At 37.6% G+C, this 25,513-nt stretch overlaps 5 protein-coding genes across 7 annotated transcripts; 2 read left to right on the plus strand and 3 right to left on the minus strand.

The window, feature by feature from the left end:
* Window positions 1-438: 438 nt before the first annotated feature.
* LOC111781749 (amino acid permease 2) lies at window positions 439-4,325 on the plus strand. The gene is made up of 6 exons (XM_023662442.2): window positions 439-591; window positions 677-910; window positions 992-1,085; window positions 1,192-1,406; window positions 2,339-2,454; window positions 3,522-4,325. Exons 1-6 carry the CDS (start codon window positions 528-530, stop codon window positions 4,173-4,175), a joined length of 1,377 nt encoding a protein of 458 aa, XP_023518210.2. The 5' UTR covers window positions 439-527; the 3' UTR covers window positions 4,176-4,325.
* Window positions 4,326-4,668: 343 nt separating this feature from the next.
* LOC111782266 (20 kDa chaperonin, chloroplastic) lies at window positions 4,669-8,000 on the minus strand. The gene is made up of 6 exons (XM_023663106.2): window positions 7,841-8,000; window positions 7,440-7,627; window positions 6,018-6,197; window positions 5,783-5,938; window positions 5,073-5,150; window positions 4,669-4,988 (listed from the first exon to the last, which is right to left on the minus strand). The coding sequence occupies exons 2-6, from the start codon at window positions 7,617-7,619 to the stop codon at window positions 4,815-4,817; spliced, it is 768 nt and encodes a 255-aa protein (XP_023518874.1). The 5' UTR covers window positions 7,620-7,627; window positions 7,841-8,000; the 3' UTR covers window positions 4,669-4,814.
* Window positions 8,001-9,851: 1,851 nt separating this feature from the next.
* Window positions 9,852-12,520, plus strand: WCRKC1 (WCRKC thioredoxin 1). Its single transcript, XM_023662207.2, has 5 exons — window positions 9,852-10,284; window positions 11,128-11,202; window positions 11,753-11,819; window positions 11,918-11,935; window positions 12,222-12,520. The coding sequence occupies exons 1-5, from the start codon at window positions 9,974-9,976 to the stop codon at window positions 12,318-12,320; spliced, it is 570 nt and encodes a 189-aa protein (XP_023517975.1). The 5' UTR covers window positions 9,852-9,973; the 3' UTR covers window positions 12,321-12,520.
* Window positions 12,521-12,869: 349 nt separating this feature from the next.
* Window positions 12,870-18,172, minus strand: LOC111781546 (uncharacterized). 3 transcript variants are annotated; one of them, XM_087120158.1, is made up of 4 exons: window positions 17,889-18,172; window positions 16,429-17,741; window positions 15,568-15,642; window positions 12,870-14,279 (listed from the first exon to the last, which is right to left on the minus strand). In XM_087120158.1, the coding sequence occupies exons 2-4, from the start codon at window positions 17,293-17,295 to the stop codon at window positions 14,118-14,120; spliced, it is 1,104 nt and encodes a 367-aa protein (XP_086976284.1). In that variant the 5' UTR covers window positions 17,296-17,741; window positions 17,889-18,172; the 3' UTR covers window positions 12,870-14,117. The 3 variants fall into 3 exon arrangements, with proteins under 3 accessions (XP_086976284.1, XP_086976285.1, XP_023517973.2); XM_087120159.1 differs by having other exon boundaries at window positions 16,429-17,788; XM_023662205.2 differs by having other exon boundaries at window positions 12,870-14,293; window positions 17,889-18,156.
* Window positions 18,173-21,227: 3,055 nt separating this feature from the next.
* LOC111782063 (protein DOG1-like 4) lies at window positions 21,228-22,310 on the minus strand. The gene has a single exon (XM_023662840.2). The coding sequence runs from the start codon at window positions 22,260-22,262 to the stop codon at window positions 21,447-21,449; it is 816 nt and encodes a 271-aa protein (XP_023518608.2). The 5' UTR covers window positions 22,263-22,310; the 3' UTR covers window positions 21,228-21,446.
* Window positions 22,311-25,513: the final 3,203 nt, after the last annotated feature.

Here is a 25,513-nt window from a genome sequence, read left to right on the forward strand (position 1 = left end):
AAACAAACGTGCTCACAGATAAACCAAGTAGGAAGCATACCGACATTTAAGTAAGTCAAATTTTTATAATAACGAACAATTTCTAAGTTAAATAGGTTATTATTCTCTTAGAATTTTGGACGAGTAGTATGTCGATCTCGTCAAATTCAAATATCGAATACTTTTACATTTAAGATAAGATTTTTCCCGTTTGTGACGATAACGATGAAACCTAATTTTCCGACCCAATTCTAAAGGAGAAAATTTTTGACTGGTTGACTTGCAAATTCTTAGGTTAATAATTGAAGGATTGAAAATCCCTAAGGGTCCTCCCTTCTCAAAACGTGTATATATATATATATCTATATATATATTTATATATATATATTTGTGCATTTTTTATTTAACCTTTTTTTATACTTTAATTTTATTATTTTTTTTAATTAATTGTGTTTTTTGAAACTTTATTTAAAGAGATAGCTCTCCTCCCCCTAGCTCCATCACCTTTCTCCCTTTCCCCTCACCCTTTCCAACCCTACTCCGTCGTCATGGCCGTGCTCCCGATCAACGACTCCCCGAGCTCCGATGATGATGGTCGCCCCAAGCGGACTGGTAATTGATCTCCTCATCTCCTTCACCTTCTGTTCGTTACAATACATAATTCAATTCATCTATTCGTTTCTTCTTGAATGTTTAGGTACGTTTTGGACAGCAAGTGCTCATATAATCACAGCCGTAATCGGTTCGGGTGTGTTATCATTAGCATGGGCGATCGCTCAACTTGGGTGGATTGCTGGTCCCATCGTGATGCTCCTATTTGCCTTCATCAGTTACTATACCTCTTGTTTGCTCACTGATTGCTATCGCTCCAACGACTCAGTTAACGCCAAGAGAAACTACACTTACATGCATGCAGTCCGCTCCTTCCTAGGTATGCAAAGTAACACAAACAAACAAAAAAAACTGATCAATCCATCTCTTGTTTCTTAAATAATATCGAGATTTGTTCCAGGTAGAGGTCAAACAGTAGTATGTGGAGTAATACAATACATGGACTTGATTGGAGTCGCAATCGGATATACAATCGCGTCATCGATCAGCATGATGTGAGCACACAACACAAACTTTCTCGAATATAACTTATAACTTTCGGTTTTCGATTTTTGAGTTTTAACTCAAAAGCTTATTGTTGGTGTCGTTCGTGTTTGGCAGGGCGGTTAAACGGTCAAATTGCTTCCACAAAAGTGGGGGAAAGAATCCATGTCGTATGTCAAGCAATCCATTTATGGTATCATTTGGAGTTGTGGAGATAATTTTGTCTCAAATTCCAAATTTTGACCAAATTTGGTGGCTCTCCACAGTGGCTGCTATCATGTCGTTTACATATTCAACCATTGGCCTTGCTCTTGGGATTGCCAAAGTTGCAGGTTTTAACCTAAAAATCCCTTTTATTTTCTTTCGATTCGTTTCAAAATGATTAAAGAAATGTTCGGGAGTTCGTCACGAAGAATCGTTCGTAGCTCGTAGCTTATCCATGTTTAGATTTACAGCTGAAAAAAGGGTTTGGGAGAATAAAGGTAATTGTTTAAAATAGAGTGAAAAAAAAGTTTTTTTTTTTTTTTTTTTTTTTTTTTTTTTTTTTTTTTTTTTTTTTACAATTTTATATTTAAAAAATATTTTTTTTTTCTAATGGGTTTAGGATAATTTTAAAAATAAATGTGTTTTAATTTTCTTTAAAAAAAAAATCAAATTTTGTACTAGAATTTTAAAAAAATAATTAATAATTTAGAGTGTATTTAATATAACTTTTCAATGTAGTATTAAATAATAATCACTTTAATTTTTTTTTTTAAAAAAAAGTAAAGAAAAAATACGTTTATAATTAATACAATTATAAAAATATTTATTTTAAAAATTTTAAAATAAGAATTTTTTAAAATGAATTTTAAATAAAATAGAATTAATAATTTATAATGTACTTAATATAATCTTTCATTTCAAAAATAATTTTCAATCCTAATATATAAAAAAAAAAAAACTTCAAAAAGTCGATTTTATTTGATAGATGTTTAGAGATGAATTATCCAAAAAATACATTTATAATTAATAAAATTATAAAAATATATATTTTTAAAATTTTAAAATAAGTATTTCAAATGAACTTTAAATAAAATAGAACTTAAAAAAAAAAAAAAAAAAAAAAATTCAATCGTAGTATTAAAAAAAAAAAAACTTTAAAAAGTCGGTTTATCTAATAGCTGTCTAGAGATGAATTATCCAAAAATATCGACTCTGAAGTTATTAGTCGAGAATCTTACAAATAAATAAATAAATAAATAAATATTAATTTGATGTGCAGAAAATGGGAGTTTTAAAGGAACTGTGACTGAAACCCAAAAGATTTGGAGAACTTTTCAAGCACTTGGAGATATTGCTTTTGCCTATTCTTTTTCAGTTATCCTTATTGAAATTCAGGTATTTTTTATTTCTTTTTTATTTATTTCTTTATTTATTTATTTCTTTATTTATTTATTTATTTATTTTATTCCCCTCACTTTTACCATTTTTTAAAAGTTTTTTTTTTTTTCCTTTTCTAGTTAAATTAATATTATTTTTTAAAATTAATCATATAATAATAGGGAAAAAATAATAAAATATTTTAAATGAAAAATCAAAATTATAAAATAAAGTGGAATAAATACAAAAGTTAGTGACCAAAAAGTAAAATAAAATAAGTACATAATATTCCCGAATAATGTAAGGATTAATTTATTACTTTTCCTTTTCCTTTATTCTATAAACAAAACAAATAAATAAATAAATAAATAAATAAATAATCGAATATATTTGAAACTTCAAAAAGCTTATTCTGTCCACATGGACACTTTTAATTGGATTAGATTAATTAAAGTTTTCTTTTGCTTTAATCAAATCACAAAAATCCCGTCAACGGGTTGATCGATATTTTTTTAAAACTTTCTTCTAAAATTGGAGCTAGAGACTTGAATATACGTTGCCCGATTGTTGGTGACACTAATACAAAATTGGCTTAGCTCACTTGCTGTTGAGAAGTGAGTGCTGCATAATCGTAAAGGTATGACTTTCATTTGAGGATTCTATTGACATGACTAAGTTTAAGGTATGACTTTGATACCATGTTAGATGAACACGACTCTCCACAATGGTATGATATTGTCCACTTTGAGCATAAGCTCTCGTGGCTTTGCTTTGGGCTTCCCCAAAAAGCCTCGTACACATGGAGACAGTGTTCCTTGATTATAAACTCATGATCAACCTAATCAACTCGACCAAATATTTTAGGATTGATTGGATTGAGTTCATTATTTAATAAGAGTCATCTGGACAATTGGGTAGGATTGAAAAATTATTCCAACCCGACTCAACCCGACTCAATCCAACTCATGAAGATTCTTAGTTCTTAGTTGACGGTTTCTGATTCTTTGTGTCGATATCGAACACGGAAGCACGTTTAACTAAGACGGGGATTTGATTTAACATAATCGAGATTATATCGAACGCAGGACACAATCAGATGCCCACCATCAGAAGCAAAGACAATGAAGAAGGCCTCAGGATTCAGCATTGCAGTGACCACAATCTTCTACCTACTTTGTGGATGCATGGGCTATGCAGCCTTTGGCAACAACGCCCCAGGCAACCTCTTGACAGGCTTTGGCTTCTACAACCCGTATTGGCTCCTCGACATCGCCAACGTCGCCATCGTCGTCCATCTCGTCGGCGCCTACCAAGTCTTCTGTCAGCCCGTCTTTGCCTTCGTCGAGAAGACGGCAGCTCAAACATGGCCCGATTCCGCCTTCATCACCAAACATTACAGGCTCTCCCTCTCTTCCTCCCGCTCGTACAATATCAACTTCTTTCGACTTGTATGGCGAACCCTTTTCGTGTGCTTCACCACCGTCGTCGCCATGTTGCTCCCGTTCTTTAACGACATCGTCGGGATTATGGGGGCCTTCCAATTCTGGCCGTTGTCGGTCTACTTTCCGGTTCAGATGTATATTGTTCAGAAGAAGATAGCTAAATGGAGTGTGAAGTGGGTATGTGTTCAAACTATGAGCATGGGATGCCTTTTGATATCCATTGCTGCTGGTGTGGGCTCTCTTATTGGTGTTGTGCTTGATCTTAAGGTTTATAAGCCTTTCATCACAAGATATTGAACATTCAAAGCTTTGAACTTGTCATGTATTGAGGAAAGGAAGTGGAAAGTCTTTCCCTTAACTCTCTTTTATGTATAATAGTTGTTTATGTATCGGTAATTTACGATCTCTAGTTCAAAATCAATTCAATTTCGAGCATTATTGGATGAAGACGTCACAATCTATCCACTTGAAATGTCACTTCATTAAAAAATAACTATCAGACACATTGTAACGACGGTTGAAGATATTTAATCTTCCATTATGGTTTACTGTATGCATCATGTTTAACCTTTGATTATAGGCTAATGTCTTGTATTATTGAGATTAATTACCGTTTACTATATGTATCATCTTGTTTAGGAAACCAAGCCATGGAACGAAGCCACGAAACGTCCTGTTAAGGAAGCCATGGAACGAAACCACGAAACGTCCTATTAAGGAAGCCATGGAACGAACCACGAAACGTCCTATTAAGGAAGACATGGAACAAAACCACGAGGACGCAGCAAAATGGAACAAGATCAACGAATTTCCTGTTATTACTCAAATAATCTCAGTTGCCTTCTTCAAAATCCATCTCAATTGGCCTTCTTTGAGGGAAGCAAAACCACAAAAAAAACATGAGTTTTTATATAACCAATCACAGACTAAATACAACTAAGATAGAATTGCAATCACGTCTGAAGCCCTCAAAGCGATGTAATCAGATCCATCTTTGCCCTTGAACTCGTTCCCAGCATACTTCGAGTACATAACGTTATTTCCCGCTGCAATCGAAAGCGGTTTCTTGTTGCCCTCCTCGTCCAGATGACCAGGGCCAACTGCTATCACCTGAGTAAACCATAATTTTCAAGTCAATCACAGCTGATATGAATCTCTAATGAATCGAAAGGCGTGATTCACACGCTTACTGACCGTTCCGATCGACGGTTTCTCTTTGGATGCCTCTGTCAGCAACAAACCTCCTGCTGTTTTTTCCTCAGCCGCAGCCACCTGAGATATAATTTAAGAACAAGTATTACATACCTGTTATAATTCATGTTTCTTTGATTAGCTGCTTCATTATGCCTCCCATACTCCAAATCAATAGAACTTTTTCGTTCTTAGATTAGGAGAAGGATGAAAAACAATTGGAATATGATAAAAACATGTCAATGGCATTATATCAGAAAGATTTTCTAGATAGGCCAGCGCCAAGCTTCTAAAACATGCACATTCCAATGTTTTGACTATCTGGTCCCATATGATAAAAAATTGTGTTTGGTTGTGTCTAAAGCCCGGGTTATCTCTCTTAATCAAAAACAAAAACAAGTTTTTTAAAACTACTTATAACGGCCCCAAGCCCACCGCTAGCAGATATTGTCCTCTTTAGACTTTCCCTTTCGAGCTTCCCCTCAAGGTTTTTAAAAGGCGTCTACTAGGGAGAGATTTTCACACCCTTACAAAGAATGTTTCGTTCTCCCCAACAGATGTGGGATCTCACACACCTTGCTTCCAAAATTTACCTTCGATTTTGAAAACATTTGTAAGCAGATAACAAGCTGTTATTAAGCCTAATTTTCAGAAACTAAGAACAAAAAGCCTAATGGTTGTCAAATGGAGGAGAAGTATCCAAGGAGACAAACCTTGATCAAGACCCTGTCGTTCAGGGGCTGAAGATCTTTCGCATCATCGGTTTCTAGAATACCGACGATATCATCTTCCTTCAGAATAAGATGCTTTGAACCATTGAACTCTAACTCAGTTCCAGCATACTTGGAGTACACAACTTGAGCACCAGTCTACCGAATCAGAAGAGCATTGAATCAATTAACAGCATAAGAAGATCAAAAGCCACTCCAAACATGTATAAATTCGTACCTTTACACTACTTTCCACTTTGGTATTTCCAATTGACTTGCCTTCTCCAACAGCAACAACCTCCCCACCTTGAGGTTTCGACTGAGCTGTTGTTGGAAGTAAAATCCCTCCATCAGTCTTCTCTTCAGCTTCCTTTATCTTCACCAACACTCTGTCGCCCAATGGCTTGATCGAAGTGTACTGAAACATAACAATTCACAAACCAGAGTAAGTTTCTTATAGATGGACTCAGAAAACCATCTTCAACATGAAATGCACACCACCAGAAACTTATAGCTGTTTGGTTAAGCACCCACACTGGTTTCATTGAATTAAAACTTACCTATCACAACACATACACACTGCTAGCAGCTTCGATTGTAATTATGTAACTACACCAGACTATGAAAAACGAAATATCAGCCCCAAGGGACGGTGTAACGGGCTAAGCCCACCGCTAGCAAATATTGTTCTCTTTGGGCCTTCCCTTTCAGGTTTTCCCTCAAGGTTTTTTAAAGGGTAGGCTAGGAAGAGGTTTCCACGCCCATAAAAATGATTTGTTCTCCTCCCCAACCAATGTGGGATCTCACAATCCACCCCCTTCGGGGCCCAACGTCCTCGTTGGCACTCGTTCCCTTCTTCAATCAATAGTACCCCCAATCCACTCCTTCGGGGCCCAACGTCCTTGCTGGCACATCGCCCGGTCTCCGGCTTTGAAACCATTTGTAACGAACCAAGCCCACCGCTAGCTGATATTGTCTCTTTGGGCTTTCCCTTTCGGGCTTCCCCTCAAGGTCTTTAAAACATGTCTAGCACCCTTATAACGAATGATTTGTTCTCCTCCCCAACCAATGTGGGATCTCACAATCCACCCCCTTCGGTGTCCATCGTCTTCACTGGCACTCGTTCCCTTTTTTAATCGATGTGGGACCCCCTAATCCACCCCCTTCGAGACCAGTATCCTTGCTGGCACACCGCCTCGTGTCCACCCCCTCTGTGGCTCAGCCTCCTCACTGGCACATTGTCCGGTGTCTGGCTCAGCTTTCCCTCAAGGATTCTAAAATGTGTTCTCTAAAATGTGTTTGTTAGGAAGGTCTCCACCCTCCTAAAAAGAATGTTTCCTTCTCCTACACAACCAATGTGGGATCTCACAATGAAAAACGAAATATCAACCACTAAAATGGACAACAAAATGCCGAGAGACGGGAAGTTAGATGCGTGGAAGCAGTAAGAGGGGAATGCAGAAGCAGCCATTCAAGTAAAATGCAGAAAAAATTAGAAATATACTGTGAAGAAGCATATTTCACAGACGTACAGCTCAAAACAAAACAAAAATTAATTGGCTAATGCATTTCAAATTTGCAAATATAAGAGGCATATCCTTGTATGAAACAGAAAAGAAAGAGAAGATGATAAGGTGTAGAAGAATGGATGTTGTGAAACCTTTGGAGCAACCACAGTAGCAGCTCTAACAACCAAGCCAGTGTAAGATCTGTTGGCCCGACCCCCCACTATCATATGAGCAATAGAGGGAGAGAATTTCACCGCAGAAGGACGAAGCCCATTGAAAGAAGGCAGATTCTTCGCAGAAATTAGAGATCCTGTAAGCTGAGCTGCCGCCATTTCACGTTCTATCCACAAAAACACCCAAAAAAATCCAGAAAACAGGTAGAGAAAAGATTAGAACGGAATCCTATTGGTACGAAAAGAAATGCTCAATTTCAAGTGAATCCAAGTACATTCAACGTCCACAACGCAACACATTGCTCGGACACAGAAATGAAGAATCGAGAAAAATCGAAAGAAAACAGATAACGAAATAGAAATGAGAAAAGGAAGAGCACCTGAAGATGAAGAGAGAGCCGCGGCTTCAACGGATTAGAAGATTAGAGAAGAAGGAAGAAGATAAACCCTAGCAGCTCCAGCAGTTGAAGTGGGTTTTATCCGAGAAATTAGAGCCTTCTAGAAATTGCTTCCATAATGTGGACAAATAATGGACCCTTATTATTACTATTTGCAATATTCGTTTGAAAATCATATATTATTATCTCGAGCATTCCATCGTCAAGCGTAGTGTCACGATCGTACATTTTCAACCGTGTAGCGTCATGATTTTAACATGATCATGACAAGTCGTAAGGGTAACTCAAATCCCCTGTATACGTTTTTCATCTGTCTTTGTGATTTTGTCGGACCTTAAGCGAGATTTGTCTTAGTTAATCGAACACAGCTCGTGCGGAATTCAAACTTGTTCGTCCACACACACCACTTGTGCATGCATGTTCAATTGTCTACGACCTAATTGACTTGCCTTTACACTAGAGCAAGTCACTTGGCTCGACCTTACCTCTACTCGGAACAAAGGTCGCTTGTATGCAACGTTGTATCTCATATTCTCATCTTGGTTCTCGATTAACACGTTTTTGATGTCAATGCTCATCGAGAACGGACTCATGTGTCATTTATATCATTGAGACATCCCGAACATCCATTCATTTGGTCTACATGTCCATGTCATATCATTTATGGAATCCGTATAAGATATCAGGTGCATATATCGACCTCTAACACATGAGTTGGGGTACAATGTCGGCGCGCCCTTGATGTTCGACAATGTCCTTGAAAGACCCATTTCAAAGAAAGTTCCCTGAGATGCTCGTCTCGCAATACTCGCCCACACTGTGATAACGTATGTGTCATACGGTAACTCACTTAAGTAACAGGGCCCAAGGGTGTAGAAAGCTGACTCCATGTCTCCCCCTATAGTACGTTTTGAGACATTTCTAATGTTTCTAGAGTAGACATCATTTTAACAAGTAGTCATACGACCTTATAGGGCATTCGTTAGATATTCGATTGACACCAAATTTGATGACTTTTCATCATATAAACAAACTTAACCCTAAAGTCATATGCAAAACTCATATCGAAACTCCGACGTTTGAGGTTATGGTCGGGGACCTTACTTATCCTTCTCTTCAACCGTTTTTATGCCTCAACTTAACTTCGATGCACACTCTTCTTGGTGTGTTGGATGATGCATCGTCATTTTCTATCACATCATGACACTTTCATCTATCTTGGCCCTCACGAGGCCAAATGAGCCACTTGAGGGTCATCACCTTGTCAGGGTCACGCCTTACCTGTCTTATTAGTGAGGTTGTGACACGTAGCACCAGATACCGTCAGTAAGTAGTCTTCCCTAATTCCTTTTTTCTTTCGGTCTCAACCATTGTGTTTCCTGATTTGTATCTCCAGCTTGTGTACACGTTCATGATCTGTCATTCAATTTTCGACCCGACTTTGCCTGTTGATCCTATTCTCGATGATTTGACGAAAGAGAAATGACTAAAAAAAACCAACGATTCTCTCCTCTTAAACAACATATATCCTCCACACTTAATCAACATTCAATAAATTATCCGATAAACAATACGTATTCTATCATAACTTGTTCTCGGCACAAGCCTAAACCTCTAAAGACAGCAATCCCCGATGCCAGATGGATATGGATTTTTTTACCGCTTAACTTGCTTCTAGGCTTAGGGCTGTCGGAGCACTGGGGCTGCCACCCCCTGATAGAGGCAAAAGCCAAGGCTACCGTCCCAACGGGGGGTCGATACCTTTCTTTTACGACCTAAATTCCTATTGTTCGGTCGAATTCGCGGACGAAACCGAAAGCTAGTATGCGACCTCGATTCAAAGATTGAAATATGATCCCGGAGCGAATATCTACTGGATTAAATTTTTTTAAAAAAAGAATTAGATCTTCACAAATTAATTTGATTGGATGGATATGCCTTCCACTCCTCCCACGTGTGGCCCCCAATTCACCCTATGGATAAGCCAAGCCCTTCCCTAAACGCTCCCATTTCAATCCCAAACCCCAAAAAACCTCAAAAAAGTAAAAGAAAAAACCCCTCTTCACAGATCGAAGCCATGACCTCCTAGGGAACAAGAAGAGAGGATCTACAGATATGTCTGTGTTGGCTGCGACCACTGCTCAGATTCTGTACAGCGAAGTTCATCACAATCAACACCAAATTCCGAGCAATGGGGGGAGGCGGTGTTTTGTGAACAGAGATTTTGGGTCTGTTTTATTTGGCCGGAGAAATGGCGAGCGGCGGAGGCTGCGGCGGAGGGAGTTCAGGATGGGGACGGAAGCTGGGTTTTGGCCGGATCTGTCCCGGCCGGCGATGGTGGAGATGGAGTCCATTGAGGATTCCGAGCAGCTTGATCGGATTTTGGCTCACGCCCAGGAACTGTCTCAGCCGGTTCTTATCGACTGGTTCGTATCTCTTCCTTCTTTTATCTCGAAAGGACTTAATCGTCATTTCACCCCCATTAGCTTAATTAGATTATTATTATTATTATTATTATTATTTTTAATAATAATAACTAAATTAATAAAAACATCTTTAAATATATTGTCTACAAAATATCAACATTAAAAAAATAAAATAAAAAAAATAAAAAATATTAACATGAGTGGTAGATGAAAACAAATATTTATTAATACTCTCCGATTTTTTTAATTTTAAAAAATACTATAAACGTCAGTAATATATTTTGAAATTTCATGAGTATTTTTTAAATATTGTATTAACGGTAAGAGTATTTTTAAACTTTTTTAAAAAAATTACGAATATTAATGAAACTTTTTAAAAAATTAATGATATTCTCGAAATATTTTTGAAAGTTAGATGATATTTTTGAATTCATTTTAAAAGTTTAAGAGTATTTTTGAAACAAAATATTAACGAAGAGTATTTTTGAACTTTTTTTTTTTTGTTAAGTTTAGTCTTATTGAAACTTTTAAAAGTTCAGAATTGATTTTTTTAAAAACGGAAAATTTGATTTGGTTTCGTTGGTGGGTTGATATGTTTTTGGTCGGGTTTTGACCAACTCGAGAATAGGGCTACAACCCTACCCATTCCCTATACTGAGCTAAGTTGTGTCAGCATACCCTCGGTTAATTTGTTTTTTTTCGTGTTGGTTGTGAGTATCCTTATAATGAAGGAGACTATGTGTACGAGTAGGTGTTCGTGTATTAGATGTCGATAAATAAAATTAACATAAAATTATACTTAATTAAGGGTAATTAATCCAAATTGGAATGAATGGGGAATAGGATGGCAACGTGGTGTAGGAAATGCATCTACTTGAAGCCTAAATTGGAGAAACTTGCTGCTGATTATCTTACCAAGTAACATTTATTTTATTAACATTTCATTTACGTAACGACAGCAGATATTGTCTTCTTTGGACTTCCCCTCAAGACTTTAAAATGCGTCTGTGAGGGAAAGGTTTTTCATACCTTTATAAATGGTGGTTTGTTCTCCTCCCCAACCAATGTAGGACATCATAATAATGGTATCAAAGCCAGACACTGGACGATGTGCCAGCCTTCTCGTTGTTCCCCGAAAGGGGTAGACACAAGGCGGTGTGCCAGTAAGGACGCTGGGCCCCAAAGGGGAGCGGTCTCACATTGATTGGAGGAAGGAAAGAGTGCCAGCGAGGACACTGGGTCCTGAAGGAGGTGGATTGTGATGTCCCACATTGGTTGGGGAGAACAAACCACTATTTATAAAGGTGTGGAAACTTTCCCCTGACAGTTTTAAAGCCTTGAGGGAAGCACGAAAGGGAAAGCCCAAAGAGAACAATATCTGCTAGCGGTGGATCTGGGTCGTTACTATTTATTTATTTTAATTATTTACTAACTTTTCTCAAAAAAAAAAAAAAAAAAAATTTTGCAGAGCAAAATTTTACTATGTGGATGTGAATAAGGTCCCTCAATCTCTAGTTAAACGTGGAAACATCTCTGTAAGTATACATGTACATCTATATATATATATATATATATATATTTGAGTTCTTCAAATCCTTCAATTTATTAATTTATATATGTTCTCATTATGCAGAAAATGCCAACAATTCAGGTGATCAATTTTATTTATTATTATTTTTTAAATTTTAGATTATAAATTGTTAAATATCTTGTATTTCTTTTGAAAAATCAGTTTCGGGTGTTGATTTTACGTTTTTAAAATCGTTTGGAAGTGCTTTTCGATCAAACTCTCGGGTCAAAACCTTTGAAGAAGTGCTTTCTCTAAATATTTGACTCTTGTATTATTTTTTAGTTTTGTTGAGTACCCCGAAACGTCTTTTTGGGTCGAGAGAGGGACAAATAAGGTAGTTAAAAATTTTGCAAAATTATTGTTTTAGCTTTGGAAGGATGGAGAAATGAAAGCAGAAGTGATTGGAGGGCACAAAGCTTGGCTTGTGATTGAAGAAGTTAAAGAAATGATTCAAAAGTTTGTTTAGATTACGAGAAACACGTTCCTCGTTCTGTTTGATTGTTTAGTCTCTGGTCAGCTCTCGTCTTCAACCTTTCATAGGCCAAATGGTTCTCAAGACTTCATTTTTTTCGTTTATAAGTTGTTATCTTCTGAAAATTTAATGTACATGTATTATAAAAAAGAAAATATCAATGTCAATGAAAATATTAACGAACTTGATAACTATTTATCTAGCTAAGATGGATGCTTCAATGCCCTACCACGCCAGGGTTGAAAACAAGCAACCAACTAGTATTCAATTTAAGTAATTTAATCACACACTTACGAGAGGTCATTTAGAACATGTATCTTCTGAATTTGGACCGCTATAGATCAACTAAAAAAGAAAAAAAAAAACTTAAACCCAATTAGTTTTGAATGTATCCAGTCAAATTGGCTAGCAAATAAATCAACCAGACACGAGTTGAGTGTATTTGAACAAGACGAACTAATACACACTCACTTACCCATTGTCATGTACGACACTGCATAGTGCATCAACCACAATCGTAGTCATGATCATCACACCTTCCAATAACTACAAAGTAGACTCATTTGAGGTAGATGTCATTGAAAGTTCAACGACACGTGGGGTGAAGACATTCAAACCTCTAATCTTTTAAGTCGATAGCCTATGTCTTGAACAATTAAACTATGCTCAAATTGAGGACGTAGTAATTACATCTTGTTCAATACTAATTCAATGATTCATATAGTGTATCAAAAGATGTTTGCAAGTAGCACAATAGTATCCAGCATTTCCTCTCCTCTGTGGCATATCCTCTAACCATGTTGACTCACTTCAATCCTTCCGAATATTATTGTCTCAAACATGCACTAAACATTCAAGTTAACTCGGCCTAAAAATCTACCAAAGATGATGTTTACCAACACGGACCACCTCCATTGTGAATGTAACAGTCCAGCCTACCGCTAACAGATATTGTCTTTTTTGGGCTTTCATTTTTGGACTTCCCCTCAAGGTTTTAAAACGTGTCCACTCGAGAGAGGTTTCCACACTCTTATAAGGAATGCTTTGTTCCCCTCTCCAACCGACGTGGAGTCCCACAATCCACTCCACTTGAGGGCCAACGTCCTCACAGGCACGCCATTACACCACCTCTTCATTCATTTTTTTTTTCTCATTCAATTTAGGGAAGAGCAAAAAAAATTTCATACCAACTTCAGCTACTTTATATCAGTACAGTTGCCAAGTACTACACACTTAAAGAGCAAAGTCGAAATAAAAGCAGATAATCACGCTACTAGCAACCAAAAATTAATTAATAGCCTTGAAGTAATTTCATTCGCATGTCTTTAGAATACTGTTATGTTTTAGTTTTTCTAAAGTATTTAATTTAAGACAGAAACAGTGAGAGAAATTTCGTCCCAAATTTAGAAAGAAATGATGTATAGCAGATCTTCTAATTAAATCATCATTCATGAACCATTTTAAGCCAAGGCAGCTAGTATCTGTTCTATTTACTTATTTTTGCATATACATACCAGAATTTCTTCTGAACACTTCAGAGATGAGAAAAATTTACCAATTTTTTTTAAAAGAATTGAAAATCCTTTTAACAAATAAAAAATGAGCTCTGATGCAAGGAAACAGAGGTAAAGGGTATTTTGTATCCTGTCGAATACTTAACTACCTTTCCCAATGTCAACTTCATACTCAGACAACCTAAAACATAACATAAAATCAAAACCCTATAGGATATATTTCATGATATTGGTACCTTAACTAAGTATTAAACAATTCTATATTTGTGAGATCGCCTTAATAAAGTGGAGAATGGAAAAAAAGATCAAATAGAATGTACATAATGTACCGAATTACGTCGTACGAGCACCATGTGTCCTCGATGCCCAAATGCCGAACAACACCAGGAACAAAAAGATGAGCAAAATAGCCCAATATCGTGCAAGACTGTATTTTATCCTGGTAAGCACAAACTACATAAATGGAAGGAATAGAAGTCAGAAGGCTGAGCATTGAAGTTTATATTTCCAGAAGTAAACAAAAAATAAGAAATTAGATTTGATAATTAGATTTGATGTTTCCAAAATTTATATATAAATCAGAAACGTTCAAAATGAAAAAAAAAAAAAAAAGAGAAATCTGAAAGTAATAAAAACGTCCTCTTAAAAAACCTGAACGAATATGGTTTCCGAACGGGGTCAAAAGGACTCGCAACAAAACCTTGCTAACTAAATGGCTCTAGCAGTTCCTCATTTATTCTAATACCCTTCAGCAGGATTATAGTGAGTAAATCAGTTCTCATCCAATCGAGTGGATGTTGGGTGGGGTCAAAGACACTTAATTATCAAGAAATTAAGAAATAAAAAGCGTAAGTACCTCCCTGGTTTCCTCTTTGTTTTCCAGACCGTTCACATACTTACTCCCTAATTCCAAAAAATAATCCTTGGCCATATCATTGCAAATGGTTTTTTTTATCATAGTTTTAAAAGATGCTATTAACTAACATAAAGCTAGAACCCAAACAAATTTTTGTCCTGTCTAACTCTTGGGGAATATTTTGACATTTCTTGAACCATGAAACGTTATGAAATGTCTTTACTGTAAAAGCCAGTGACGACCTTCCTAGGAAAGCATATCAAATCTATGCCAAGGGTAGGGTATTGTATCCCTCCCTCCATCCAGCTACCTATAGATTCCCCCATCTCACTCTGTTCCTAACCAACCTTGGTAGGCATCAGTTATAGAAATGCAGAAATATCCCGGGCAGACTAGTTACTTGTAAGCTAATTATGGTTTGCCTCCCTGCACATCTAGCATATGTGAATTACTTAGGTAGCCCAGTAATGTTTTCAATAAAGTGCATGAATGAAAAATTCACCAAATACTTCACCAAGAATCAACAGAAGTTGTCAACCATCACAATGTTATATGCGGGAAACTGCTCCTTTTATTACTTTCAGGGAGATTTTCTTTGCTAAGAATCAATACTATCTCAAAGATTCGAGCTGTAACTTGGACAACGTATGAGAGAATTCCCGTACCTCTTTATGGCTTAAGAATTCCATTATTTTTTGTTCCTCTCGTTTTCTTCCATTTTAAATTATGGCCAATCGGAAAGCTTTTTGTACACTGCCTAGCTACCTTTGAGTGAGACCCTCTATACATTACTCAAGAATAAAATTGTTTCCTATAATAAAACATTGCCAGAAAATCAACTTCAGGGCCGTATAAAATGCATTATACTCACAAAGCGGAAGAAAACAACCACGGCTAACGCACAAACTCCTCCAAGAAGAATGTGAAGGCCACTTTTCGCTGTTTTCTGCACCAAATAGAATTTTTTTTAAGATATGGAGAAAAAGTCAAGCACAATCAAATAAACCCAAAAGGATATCACATCAGAGAAAAGGAAGACAAAAATACTCCTAAAGTCATATTTTTCCTTTTTATATTATTCCTGCTTTCTTTTTTTCATTTTTTTTTTTTTTTTCTTTTTTGATAAGAAGAAACTGCATTAAGGAGATGAAATTTAATGAAGCTCCAAAGCTTAAATGGACGACATAAACACATTTCATTATTTTTCTTAGTTGTGTAAATTGAATCCCTTCTTGAAATTACGGTTTATTATATTATAGCGCAATAGACAAGTTTCTTTTAATTCATGGATAGGCTTTTTTTTTTGTTAATTTAATCATATCAATCAAATGAAATTGTTTCCTATCAAAGAAAAATGTATTATCATTCATTATATGTTTGTAACGTCCCAAGCCTAGGATTCCATAGTCTTAGTGTTTCAAAAGAGGCTGAGGAATGAAATTTTTAATCAGAATGTAGATTTTTGTGGTCAAATCCCCAAAATAAGAACTGTCAAATTAATAAATGATCAAGGCATTAGTTTTCTTAATAAGAAAACAAGGACAGTAGCTTCCGACTTATGTAGTGTCATTAGGCATGATACTCAAGTGTGGCCTACTGAGAAGCTTAATTTTTCAGTAATTCCCAGTACTCTGAATTCCCATGTTGAAAAAGAAAATTCTAAATGAACTTTTTTTCTATAAGAATAAATCTATATTAATTATTATAATATAAGATAGCTATAAAGACTTACCTTCCCCAGACGAGGAGCTATTAGGCAAGCGAGCGTCACAGTAAGCAGTCCAGTAGCAAGGAGAATTCCAGTACCCTCAACAGCCCATCTGGTTGCAGGATTTTCAGTATGAATAACATTTTCCGAGATGATATTCGGATGTTCCGAAGCAACCTGGGAGGCTGCAGTAGAATTATTGTTGCTACTATAATTATGAGGACTAAACCACAATGAGATTTCACAAAGTCGCTGCCTGCGGATGGCAGCAACAGCATCAGGATCTATATCAGTACCGGTATTAGTATGCATAGGATTAGGTTCCCCATTAGCAGTTCTTTCCCTTAAAGCTTCATATTCCTTCAAAGAACTCACAACCTTTCTAAAGTCATTAGTTCTAATATTTTCTGCAACACATCCACAGATTTCACAAACTGTAGATCCATGATTGACAAACCACTTGAGAGCACACGCATAATGTACGAGAGCAAGGTCACTCTTGCAAGAACATCCAAGCTCGACTAATGCATCTTCATAATGACATGAACCCATTTCAATATCAGCTTTGCAAATGAAAACCTCCCCATTAGGACCTATGAACTCAATTGAACCAGAATCCCTTTTAACATTTTTTACACTTTGCTTCTCGGGCTTAGAATCCTCGTCATTTTTTCTTGCTTCCATTTTCGGAGAAGTGATGCCAAGAAATCCTAAGGCAGCATCACCCCTTCTGTCCGATTCAGTACATTGACACACACGACAACTTGCCCCAAATTCCTTGCCTACGCTATGGCAAGACTGAGAACCCAAATCTTCATCATTCCCAATTGTTGAACAACCATTCACTTCAGCTTTTTCATCAACACACTGCAACAAATTTTCCTTTCCCATTTCATCAGTTATGGAGTACAAAAGAGTTGAATAAACTAGTAATGTCCTTGGACTACTCAATCATTCTACTTCGATAAGCCCAACAATCATCCAATTCAGACATAACAATCTTGCTCCCCTGATATAACTGACGAATTCTGAACAAGTGATACGATCAGTAGTTTAAGAATCGACCATCAGTTCCATACTGCCTCAACGAACATATATTTTCGTCATCTTTACCCAAACACTAATGTAGCCAAACGCCACAATAGTACTCGTCGACAAGAAAAATCCCTACACCAGAGCAATTTTTTCGCGCCATGAACTTGAAATCTCGAACTGAAGAATAATAATTATGGACTTACAGCACTAGATCACTAGAATTCCGCACATTACAACTAAAACAGAATGTTCCTCATTCCCATTCCCATTCCCACAATTATCGAAGATAGCTCATCAAACTCCTGATAAAAAACCACGCAGAAATGGGAATAAAGTCGGCAAGAGCATGCTAGTTAGTTGAAGCGGCATTGAAACGACAACAAAATGAGATTCCATAGACTGATGTGCAAGTAAAAACAAAGAAAAAGCAAAAGGTATGAGAGACAGACCTGTTGCAAGAATCAATCATTGAGGAAATCGTTGAAGGAATTGATTAGGAGCTACAGTGATGGAAATTCTCCCCTCCCCCTCTTCGTGTGATCTACTCTGCATCTGCATTTTTGTGGCTAAACGATTGCCGTGAGAGCGCGAGCGAGTGGTATCTGCTAGCAACGATATCGACTGCCTTTTGAGATGTTGCCAACACCATACCATCTTTCTAATCTTTTCCATTGCTAAAATTTTGTTCTTCGTTAGATTTCAATCCATAGTTATATTTTACACTAAATTTTACTTCTCTTAATCAAATCCAATACTTAGCTAAATACCACATCTCGGCCCGACCCGGCCCGACCCAACCCAACCCGACGGTCTAGGAATAACGGTTAACTTTCACAACTCAATTCAGCTTCTACAGGCCTTTGCACTCTCTGACTAAACACTACTCGTACTTGATTGACCTTATCAGGTCCTGACTGTATCTATACCCCTCATCTCGTAGTCTCATAAATTCTAGCACTATCTGGTTACTTGTCGTGTCTCGATGGTTCATAACTTGGCTCTTTGGAGTACATCTCGATCTAGCTCTATTTGGGTACTCCTCGCATTGTAATGACTCATAACTTAGCTGCTCGAAGCTTACTTAAGCCAGTATGGATTCTCTAGAGGCTATAGTTTACGGGCTTTATTGCAAGTGCTCGCCTTATGTTTTAGTTAGCTTCACGAGCATTACTTTCATGCACACAAAACTTACTAAGTGAGTATCGCTTTACTATTCCCTAGGTCTTGTCGGGTATGCATCATATCCATACATAAGTGACTATCACTTTCATACACACCGACCATGTAGATATCACTTTCATACATATAATACCCTCGAAAGAAAATATTATACACATACACCAATCACATATCTTGCACAAAATGTTCGGTTCATAAACATGATGTATAGAACGTTCTCCTAACACACATGACTAGCATACATATAAGATCAATCACATATAGATCATAGCTTATTATTTTAGGAAAACACAACTATCGTGCAACAACCAGTCATCTTGGTAGAATGAATACTTCATCCGCAGTGGAGCATTGAATCATCGTTGAATTTGTTTAAAAAATACTCAGTAAGTGATATCACTGTTAAATCGAAAAAATGCATTCACATGCTATATGTATCATGACGGATAGGACTTACTTTTTCATGACTGTTCCTTGGGCTCTACTTTCTCTTCCATGTAGGGTCGAATGCATTGTACTTCTCTACATATGGTTCATGCACGCATGAACCCACTAGGTGGACTCGTTAATGTGCCCCCTAGGTCTGACTAGTGTCACGGTCATGCTCGTCCAAGGCGTGTTGTCCATGACCGCATGCCCATGACAAGCCAAACCCTTTATGTCTTTTCATGTTATAGTGTTTTACTTTTGTATTTCTAAGAAGTATGATGTTTCGGCAAAATCATGTCTAGGCCTGCCAGACATGAAATGCCTCAAAATGTACTATAGGGGGATATGACTAGTAGTCAACTTCTCCCTACCCGATAGTTATATGCAGTAAGCCGTTGTTGTTGTCTTTTTGCTTACATTCCCATATAACACCAATTTCAATTTCTCAAATCTTGCTTTCAAAACTCTCTTTCGAAATCTCTCTGCCCCTATTTTCTAAAACCTTCTTTTTGAACCGGGGCTAGAGGCTTGAGCATACGTCGCTTGGCCGTAGGCAACGCAAGAACGAATAAGCTTAACTCACTCGTTGCTAAGAAGTGAGTGCCGCACAATCGCAAGTCCGCTGCCATCAAAGTGCGATTGTGACAACTAGCACGCCCATGTTGTCGAAAATCAACAGAAAAGAAAGGAACACTAATAATATCGGGGGTTACACGTGCGTACATAACATACTGGAGAAGTAATCTATGATTATATGACATATAACATGCCTGAGGTTTCGAATTAATAATTATGGTTCAATAAAATAATGCACATAATACTTCCATACTTATAATGAAATAAATTCCTCACGAGACGTACATACATATAAATAATATACATTCATGCTTACCCGACATGGTACATCATTGTGTCTTACAAGTCATAAATATGGTCATATTAACATATCAATCATAGTCAAACATAAAATAAAGTACATGTGTCATAGTTCATTCAAATATCGAAACATAAATATTAATACGTAAATAGGGTCATGGGGTACGTGATATTCATTCATCAAATAATTACATCTAACATATCTTGCAGACGTTTCAACAGTACGTCCACTTATCATTTTAGGTTAATGTAATACCGAGTCTCGATGAGGATTAATTTTTCGACTTTTTTTTTAACCACATACTTCCAAAATTTTATTGAGGATCTTAAACATTAAATTTAAGATGACGTACGAGAGAAAAATTTCAATAACTAAAAAAAATAGTGAACATTAAGAAAAAGTCGGTCTAAGTCAAATGAGGGGCAAAATAGTCATTTTGAACTGCTCGGCTAACAAGATTGTTGAGGTAAAAGAAAAAGAAAGAAGAAAATGGAAAAAAAAAAGAGAGAAGAAAGAAAAGAGTTAAGGAATTTGAAAAGAGAACTCTCCCAAGGAGTGGTTCGAGACACGTGACGATTGTGGATTGGACGATGAAAAAAGAAGATTTAATATGTGCTGCATATGGTTCAAAGGCGCGACCCCTACCCGATTCGCAACCTGAACTTGAAGCTTTGATCCAATCCGACTGTCTGGGGACTATCAAGTACACCCTTGTTACATGCGTAATACGAGCGCATGTGTAACGGCCCAAGCCCACCACTAATCGATATTGTCCTCTTTGGACTTTCCCTTTCTGGCTTCTTCTCAAGGCGTGTGTCTATTAGGCAAAGGTTTCCACACCCTTATAAAGGGTGTTTCGTTCTCCTCCCCAACTAATGTGGGATATCACAATCCACCCCTTCAGGGCCTAGCGTTCTCGCTGGCACTCATTCCTTTCTCCAATCGATGTGGGACCCCCCCTCACCGCCAAATCCACCCCATTTACGGCCCAACGTCCTTACTGGCACACCGCCTCATGTCTACCCCTTCGGGGAACAACCTCCTCGCTGGCACATCGTCCGGTGTTTGGTTCTGATGTCATTTGTAACGGCCCAAGTCCACCACTAGCAGATATTGTCCTTTTTGGGCTTTCTCTTTCGAGATTCCCCTCAAGACTTTAAAACACGTCTACTAGAGAAAGGTTTCCACACTCTTATAAAGGGTGTTTCGTTCTCCTCCCCAACCAATGTATGATCCCTTGCAACGATTGGTGAGTGTCTCAACTATAATAAAAAGAGAGTAGGTTATGACCCAGATGAGCATGTCAAGATCAAGACGTGGAAGACGTGGATGGTTGACAAATTCCTCTAACAAAAAACAAAATGAGTAATGCCATATGACACAATTACATACCCCCACCAACAACAAGAGAACTTATTGAATTGAGACAACAAAGAACACAACACAAACAACAAAACCAATACCTACCTTACTATTTCAAGATCAAACCATTTTATTTTCCAAAAACAAAGCCATTTTTGGATCAATTTGGTTCCTTAGATCGTCGTCCACAATCTCTTTGCAATCCCCACTCATGAATCCTCAATTGCAACTCCGCAGCCGCTATGAAAAAATGAACCGTTTGTGACTTTGTCAATATCCCAACAATTTCCTTCAACGTTGTAAGCCTTAGTTCATCAGCCATTTTCACTATCTCTTTCAAACCATCTTCTCTTCTTCCCAAAGCCACCGTCAATTGCTCTTCCATTCTTGTCATGCACTCACCCGATGACTCTCCCCTTTCCCTTTTGGACTCACTCGCCACATGAGCTAGCTCCACCATTGATGGATCAGCTATTGTCTCTTGATATTTCGCCATCTTTTCACTTATTTCCCTCTCTTTCTTAATCGTCGCCCTTTGTAACGTGTCGGTTTCCATGATTTGTTCGTAGGAGAGATCGGCTAGATCGCCCGTCGAGAGGCCGTGGATTAGCTCGGAAAGACGACCTTCGAGTTGGAGACCGGATTTCGAGTAGAGTAAGTGAAAAGCTATGCTTGGTCGCCATCCTCCTAGCCATAGGAATGTGTCTTCCAATGATGATATCCATGTTGGCTTTAGCATTGCCAATGCATCTTGGTCTATCCAATCGGATTTCACCTTGTAGTAATGCTCGTAACACTCCATGACTCGTTTGATTAGCATGTCGACATCGTTCGAACATGTTGTTGGATCGGTGTCGTTGGCTTTCGCTAGGGAAATGAGTTCACTTAGGTATTGATTTTGCTCGACCAACCAATTTTCGAAGAATTCTCGAAAGGTTTCACTCTCGAGATTGCTTGACATTGTGTTGGTAGACATATTGAGATCTTTCGAGACGAAAATGGTTTGTGTTCATCTGATTCGTGTTGGGTTTTATATGTATTGATGATATGAGAAAAGACAAGAATATTGATGTCATCCACTTGTTAGAAAAGTGATTCTCACATGAAAACACACCTAGAGGGGATGAAGTTGGATGAGTTTTGGTTTGGTTTTTTGCAACTCTCAACTTGCAAGTGGTAGAACTGTGGGCTCCTCCTTTTAAATGAACATGTTGTTTCTTGTTTTGGGTATTGATTCTTTTGAAGATAGGACAATCAATCTTCTAGATAGTAGTGCTTAGTTTGACACTTCTATAGCTGTAAATTAGGGTTTTAATATAATTCGGTTTAGTTTTGATTGGATGTTTCAATTCAGAATTTCGATTCGACACTTCATAACCCTAAAATTTTTCTTGTGATATGGTTCTGTGAGATCTCACGTCGGTTGAAGAGGGGAACGAAACACTCTTTATAAGGGTGTGGTATAGAGCCAGACACTGGGTGGTGTGGCAGCGAAAACGGTGGATTCTGAAAGGGGGTGGATTGTGAGATCCCATACCTATTGGAGAGGGGAACAAAACATTCTTTATAAGGGTGTGATATAGAGCCAGACACTGGGTGGTGTGGCAGCGAGAACGCTGGGTCCTGAAAGGGGGGTGGATTGTGAGATCCCACATCGGTTGGAGAGGGGAACAGAACAATCTTTATAAGGGTGTGGAAATCTCTCCCCAGCAGACGTATTTTAAAATTGTGAGATTGACGTCGATACGTAATGGGCTAAAGCAGACAATATCTGGTAGCAGTGAGTTTAGGCTCTTATTAATGGTATGAAAGGCAGACACCGAGTGATGTGCCAGTGAGGATGTTGGGCCCTAAAGGAGGGTGGATTGTGAGATCCCACATCGGTTGGAGAGGGGAACAGAACAATCTTTATAAGGGTGTGGAAATCTCTCCCCAGCAGACGTATTTTAAAATTGTGAGATTGACGTCGATACGTAATGGGCTAAAGCAGACAATATCTGGTAGCAGTGAGTTTAGGCTCTTATTAATGGTATGAAAGGCAGACACCGAGTGATGTGCCAGTGAGGATGTTGGGCCCTAAAGGAGGGTGGATTGTGAGATCCCACATCGGTTGGAGAGGGGAACAGAACAATCTTTATAAGGGTGTGGAAATCTCTCCCCAGCAGACGTATTTTAAAATTGTGAGATTGACGTCGATACGTAATGGGCTAAAGCAGACAATATCTGGTAGCAGTGAGTTTAGGCTCTTATTAATGGTATGAAAGGCAGACACCGAGTGATGTGCCAGTGAGGATGTTGGGCCCTGAAGGAGGGTGGATTGTGAGATCCCACATCGGTTGGAGAGATGAACGAAACATCCTTTATAAATGTGTGAAAACCTCTCCCTAACAGACACATTTTCAACCTGAAGCTGATGACGATACGTAATGGGATCAAACAGACAATATCTACTAGCGGTGCGTGCGTTTAGGTTATTATAGATCCTTTATTCTCACTCACATGCTAAAGCGTATGACGGTTCATCCAAAAGCATATAATTTAATTAGTTGAGCTATGTTCAAATTAATCGGATAGCTAAAACGGTCATTTGCCTCAATAGGTCGGTAAGCTTCTACAAAAGGAGAAGACTACAAAAAAAAAAAAGAACATAAAAACAAAAACCAATGTGTTGGAAATTGGTAATTTCTTGTCTCTTTTGTCCCCGAAACTCGTGCTTCGAATCTCACTCCCTCTCTCAAACGCCATCTTATTCAAAGAATACTTAATTTAAAATAAATACAATTCATTTATTTTCTAAAATATATATTTTTAATTTTTTTAAAAAGATTTAACCAATCATATTTTTATATGCATTTAATAAATATAAAATTTTAGTATGTATTAGGAGTTAAATTTTATGAGGGTGAAAATAGTAATTGGCCATGAGAATTCGAGAGATCCGATTACGACGCAGAAGTGCACATCCAAACCCAACCAATCCCTTAGGTCTAGTTGGGTGACCCCTGGATGGTTCAACCTTGGCCAGGTGGGCCCTCGATCAATTTCGAAAGGTTGACCAAGGTTTCGATAAGTACTTTGAGAGTTGATTAAGTGAGTGAAATCAAACTTAAAAGATGAGAGAAAAGACTAGTTGGCTAATGACCAACCCTTTAGCAATCTTGTTGAGCTCGAGCGGGAGTGGTTGAGTGACTAGAAATGGATGCATCCTTTTACTATCTCTCACGACCCCTAATTCTGCCATCTCGATAGCGAGTATTGTCAAAGAAAACTACACAAAAGTTTTTTTTTTTTTTTTTTTTTTTTTTTTTTTTTAAAGTAATTTCTCTTCAAGAGTGTTTTTTTTTTTTTTTTTCTTTTAATGTTAATGGGTAGGTTTTATTTAGCTCAATGATCGTGAAAGTAGAGCGTTGAAATCAATTTTAATTAGGTAACAGTTCAAGCACATAGCTAGCAAATGTTGTCTTGTATGGACTTTTTCTTAAAGGGTCTCACCTCAAGATTTTAAAACTCGAGTCCCGTGACCCCACAAATCGAGAAATGGTATTAGAGCTAGTCACCGGATGGTGCGAGACACTGGTTGGAGTAGGGCTGACCCTTTTCATAGTAGAAGTATTTTAAAATCTCGAGGGAAGCCCTAGAAGGAAAAATCTAAAGAGGACAATAAAGTAGGAAGATTCAAAACGCTACTTCTTACTCGAGAATATATAGTTTAAGTAATTGAATTATGCTCAAGTTGACTGAAACGTGAAACCTTAACCCGAGTTAAAACGGAGTTGTTTGAATGGTTAGATTTGTGGCTCGGGGTGTCAGGGAATGGGGGAGCTGATTGTTTTTGACCAGCCGTGGTCGTCATTTGCACAATAGGTCGGTAAGCTTCCACAAAAAGAAAGATAAAAGAAGACAGAACAAAAGACAAAACCAATGTGTTGGAAATTGGTAACTTCGTGTTTAAGAAATCATGTCTTCATATGCACATATAACCATATTATGTATGTGTTGGGCAATACGATTTTAAAGATATAATATCCTAATAAAACCTAAAAACGAATACGCCTATCACAAGCCTAACACACGACCCGAAGTACACGGAGTTACACCCAGATAAACTCTAGAAAAGTCGACCCAAAATATAACCGTTCAAGTCCACTGCTATCAGATATTGTTCTCTTTAGGTTTTCTCTTTCGAGATTTCTCTCAAGGTTTTTAAAACGTGTCTAGTAGAGAGAG

This window comes from Cucurbita pepo, chromosome 19 (genome assembly GCF_057944985.1).
Source record: "Cucurbita pepo subsp. pepo isolate OVF chromosome 19, ASM5794498v1, whole genome shotgun sequence".
Taxonomy (NCBI): domain Eukaryota; kingdom Viridiplantae; phylum Streptophyta; class Magnoliopsida; order Cucurbitales; family Cucurbitaceae; genus Cucurbita; species Cucurbita pepo.

Bases quoted from the DNA above. Each gene is read 5' to 3' on its own strand.
- LOC111781749 (XM_023662442.2), top strand. From the start codon at position 528: ATGGCCGTGCTCCCGATCAACGACTCCCCGAGCTCCGATGATGATGGT. The intron at 1,086-1,191 runs GTGAGCACACAA...CGTGTTTGGCAG, and splicing joins GCGTCATCGATCAGCATGAT to GGCGGTTAAACGGTCAAATT. The intron at 1,407-2,338 runs GTTTTAACCTAA...TTTGATGTGCAG, and splicing joins TGGGATTGCCAAAGTTGCAG to AAAATGGGAGTTTTAAAGGA.
- LOC111782266 (XM_023663106.2), bottom strand. From the start codon at position 7,619: ATGGCGGCAGCTCAGCTTACAGGATCTCTAATTTCTGCGAAGAATCTG. The intron at 6,198-7,439 runs GTTTCACAACAT...GTTATGTTTCAG, and splicing joins CTACTGTGGTTGCTCCAAAG to TACACTTCGATCAAGCCATT. The intron at 5,151-5,782 runs GTTTGTCTCCTT...ATTATATCTCAG, and splicing joins ACGACAGGGTCTTGATCAAG to GTGGCTGCGGCTGAGGAAAA.
- WCRKC1 (XM_023662207.2), top strand. From the start codon at position 9,974: ATGTCTGTGTTGGCTGCGACCACTGCTCAGATTCTGTACAGCGAAGTT. The intron at 10,285-11,127 runs GTTCGTATCTCT...AATGGGGAATAG, and splicing joins CAGCCGGTTCTTATCGACTG to GATGGCAACGTGGTGTAGGA. The intron at 11,203-11,752 runs GTAACATTTATT...AAAATTTTGCAG, and splicing joins GCTGCTGATTATCTTACCAA to AGCAAAATTTTACTATGTGG.
- LOC111781546 (XM_087120158.1), bottom strand. From the start codon at position 17,295: ATGGGAAAGGAAAATTTGTTGCAGTGTGTTGATGAAAAAGCTGAAGTG. The intron at 15,643-16,428 runs GTAAGTCTTTAT...TATTTGGTGCAG, and splicing joins TAGCTCCTCGTCTGGGGAAG to AAAACAGCGAAAAGTGGCCT. The intron at 14,280-15,567 runs GTGAGTATAATG...TGTGCTTACCAG, and splicing joins TGGTTGTTTTCTTCCGCTTT to GATAAAATACAGTCTTGCAC.
- LOC111782063 (XM_023662840.2), bottom strand. From the start codon at position 22,262: ATGTCTACCAACACAATGTCAAGCAATCTCGAGAGTGAAACCTTTCGA.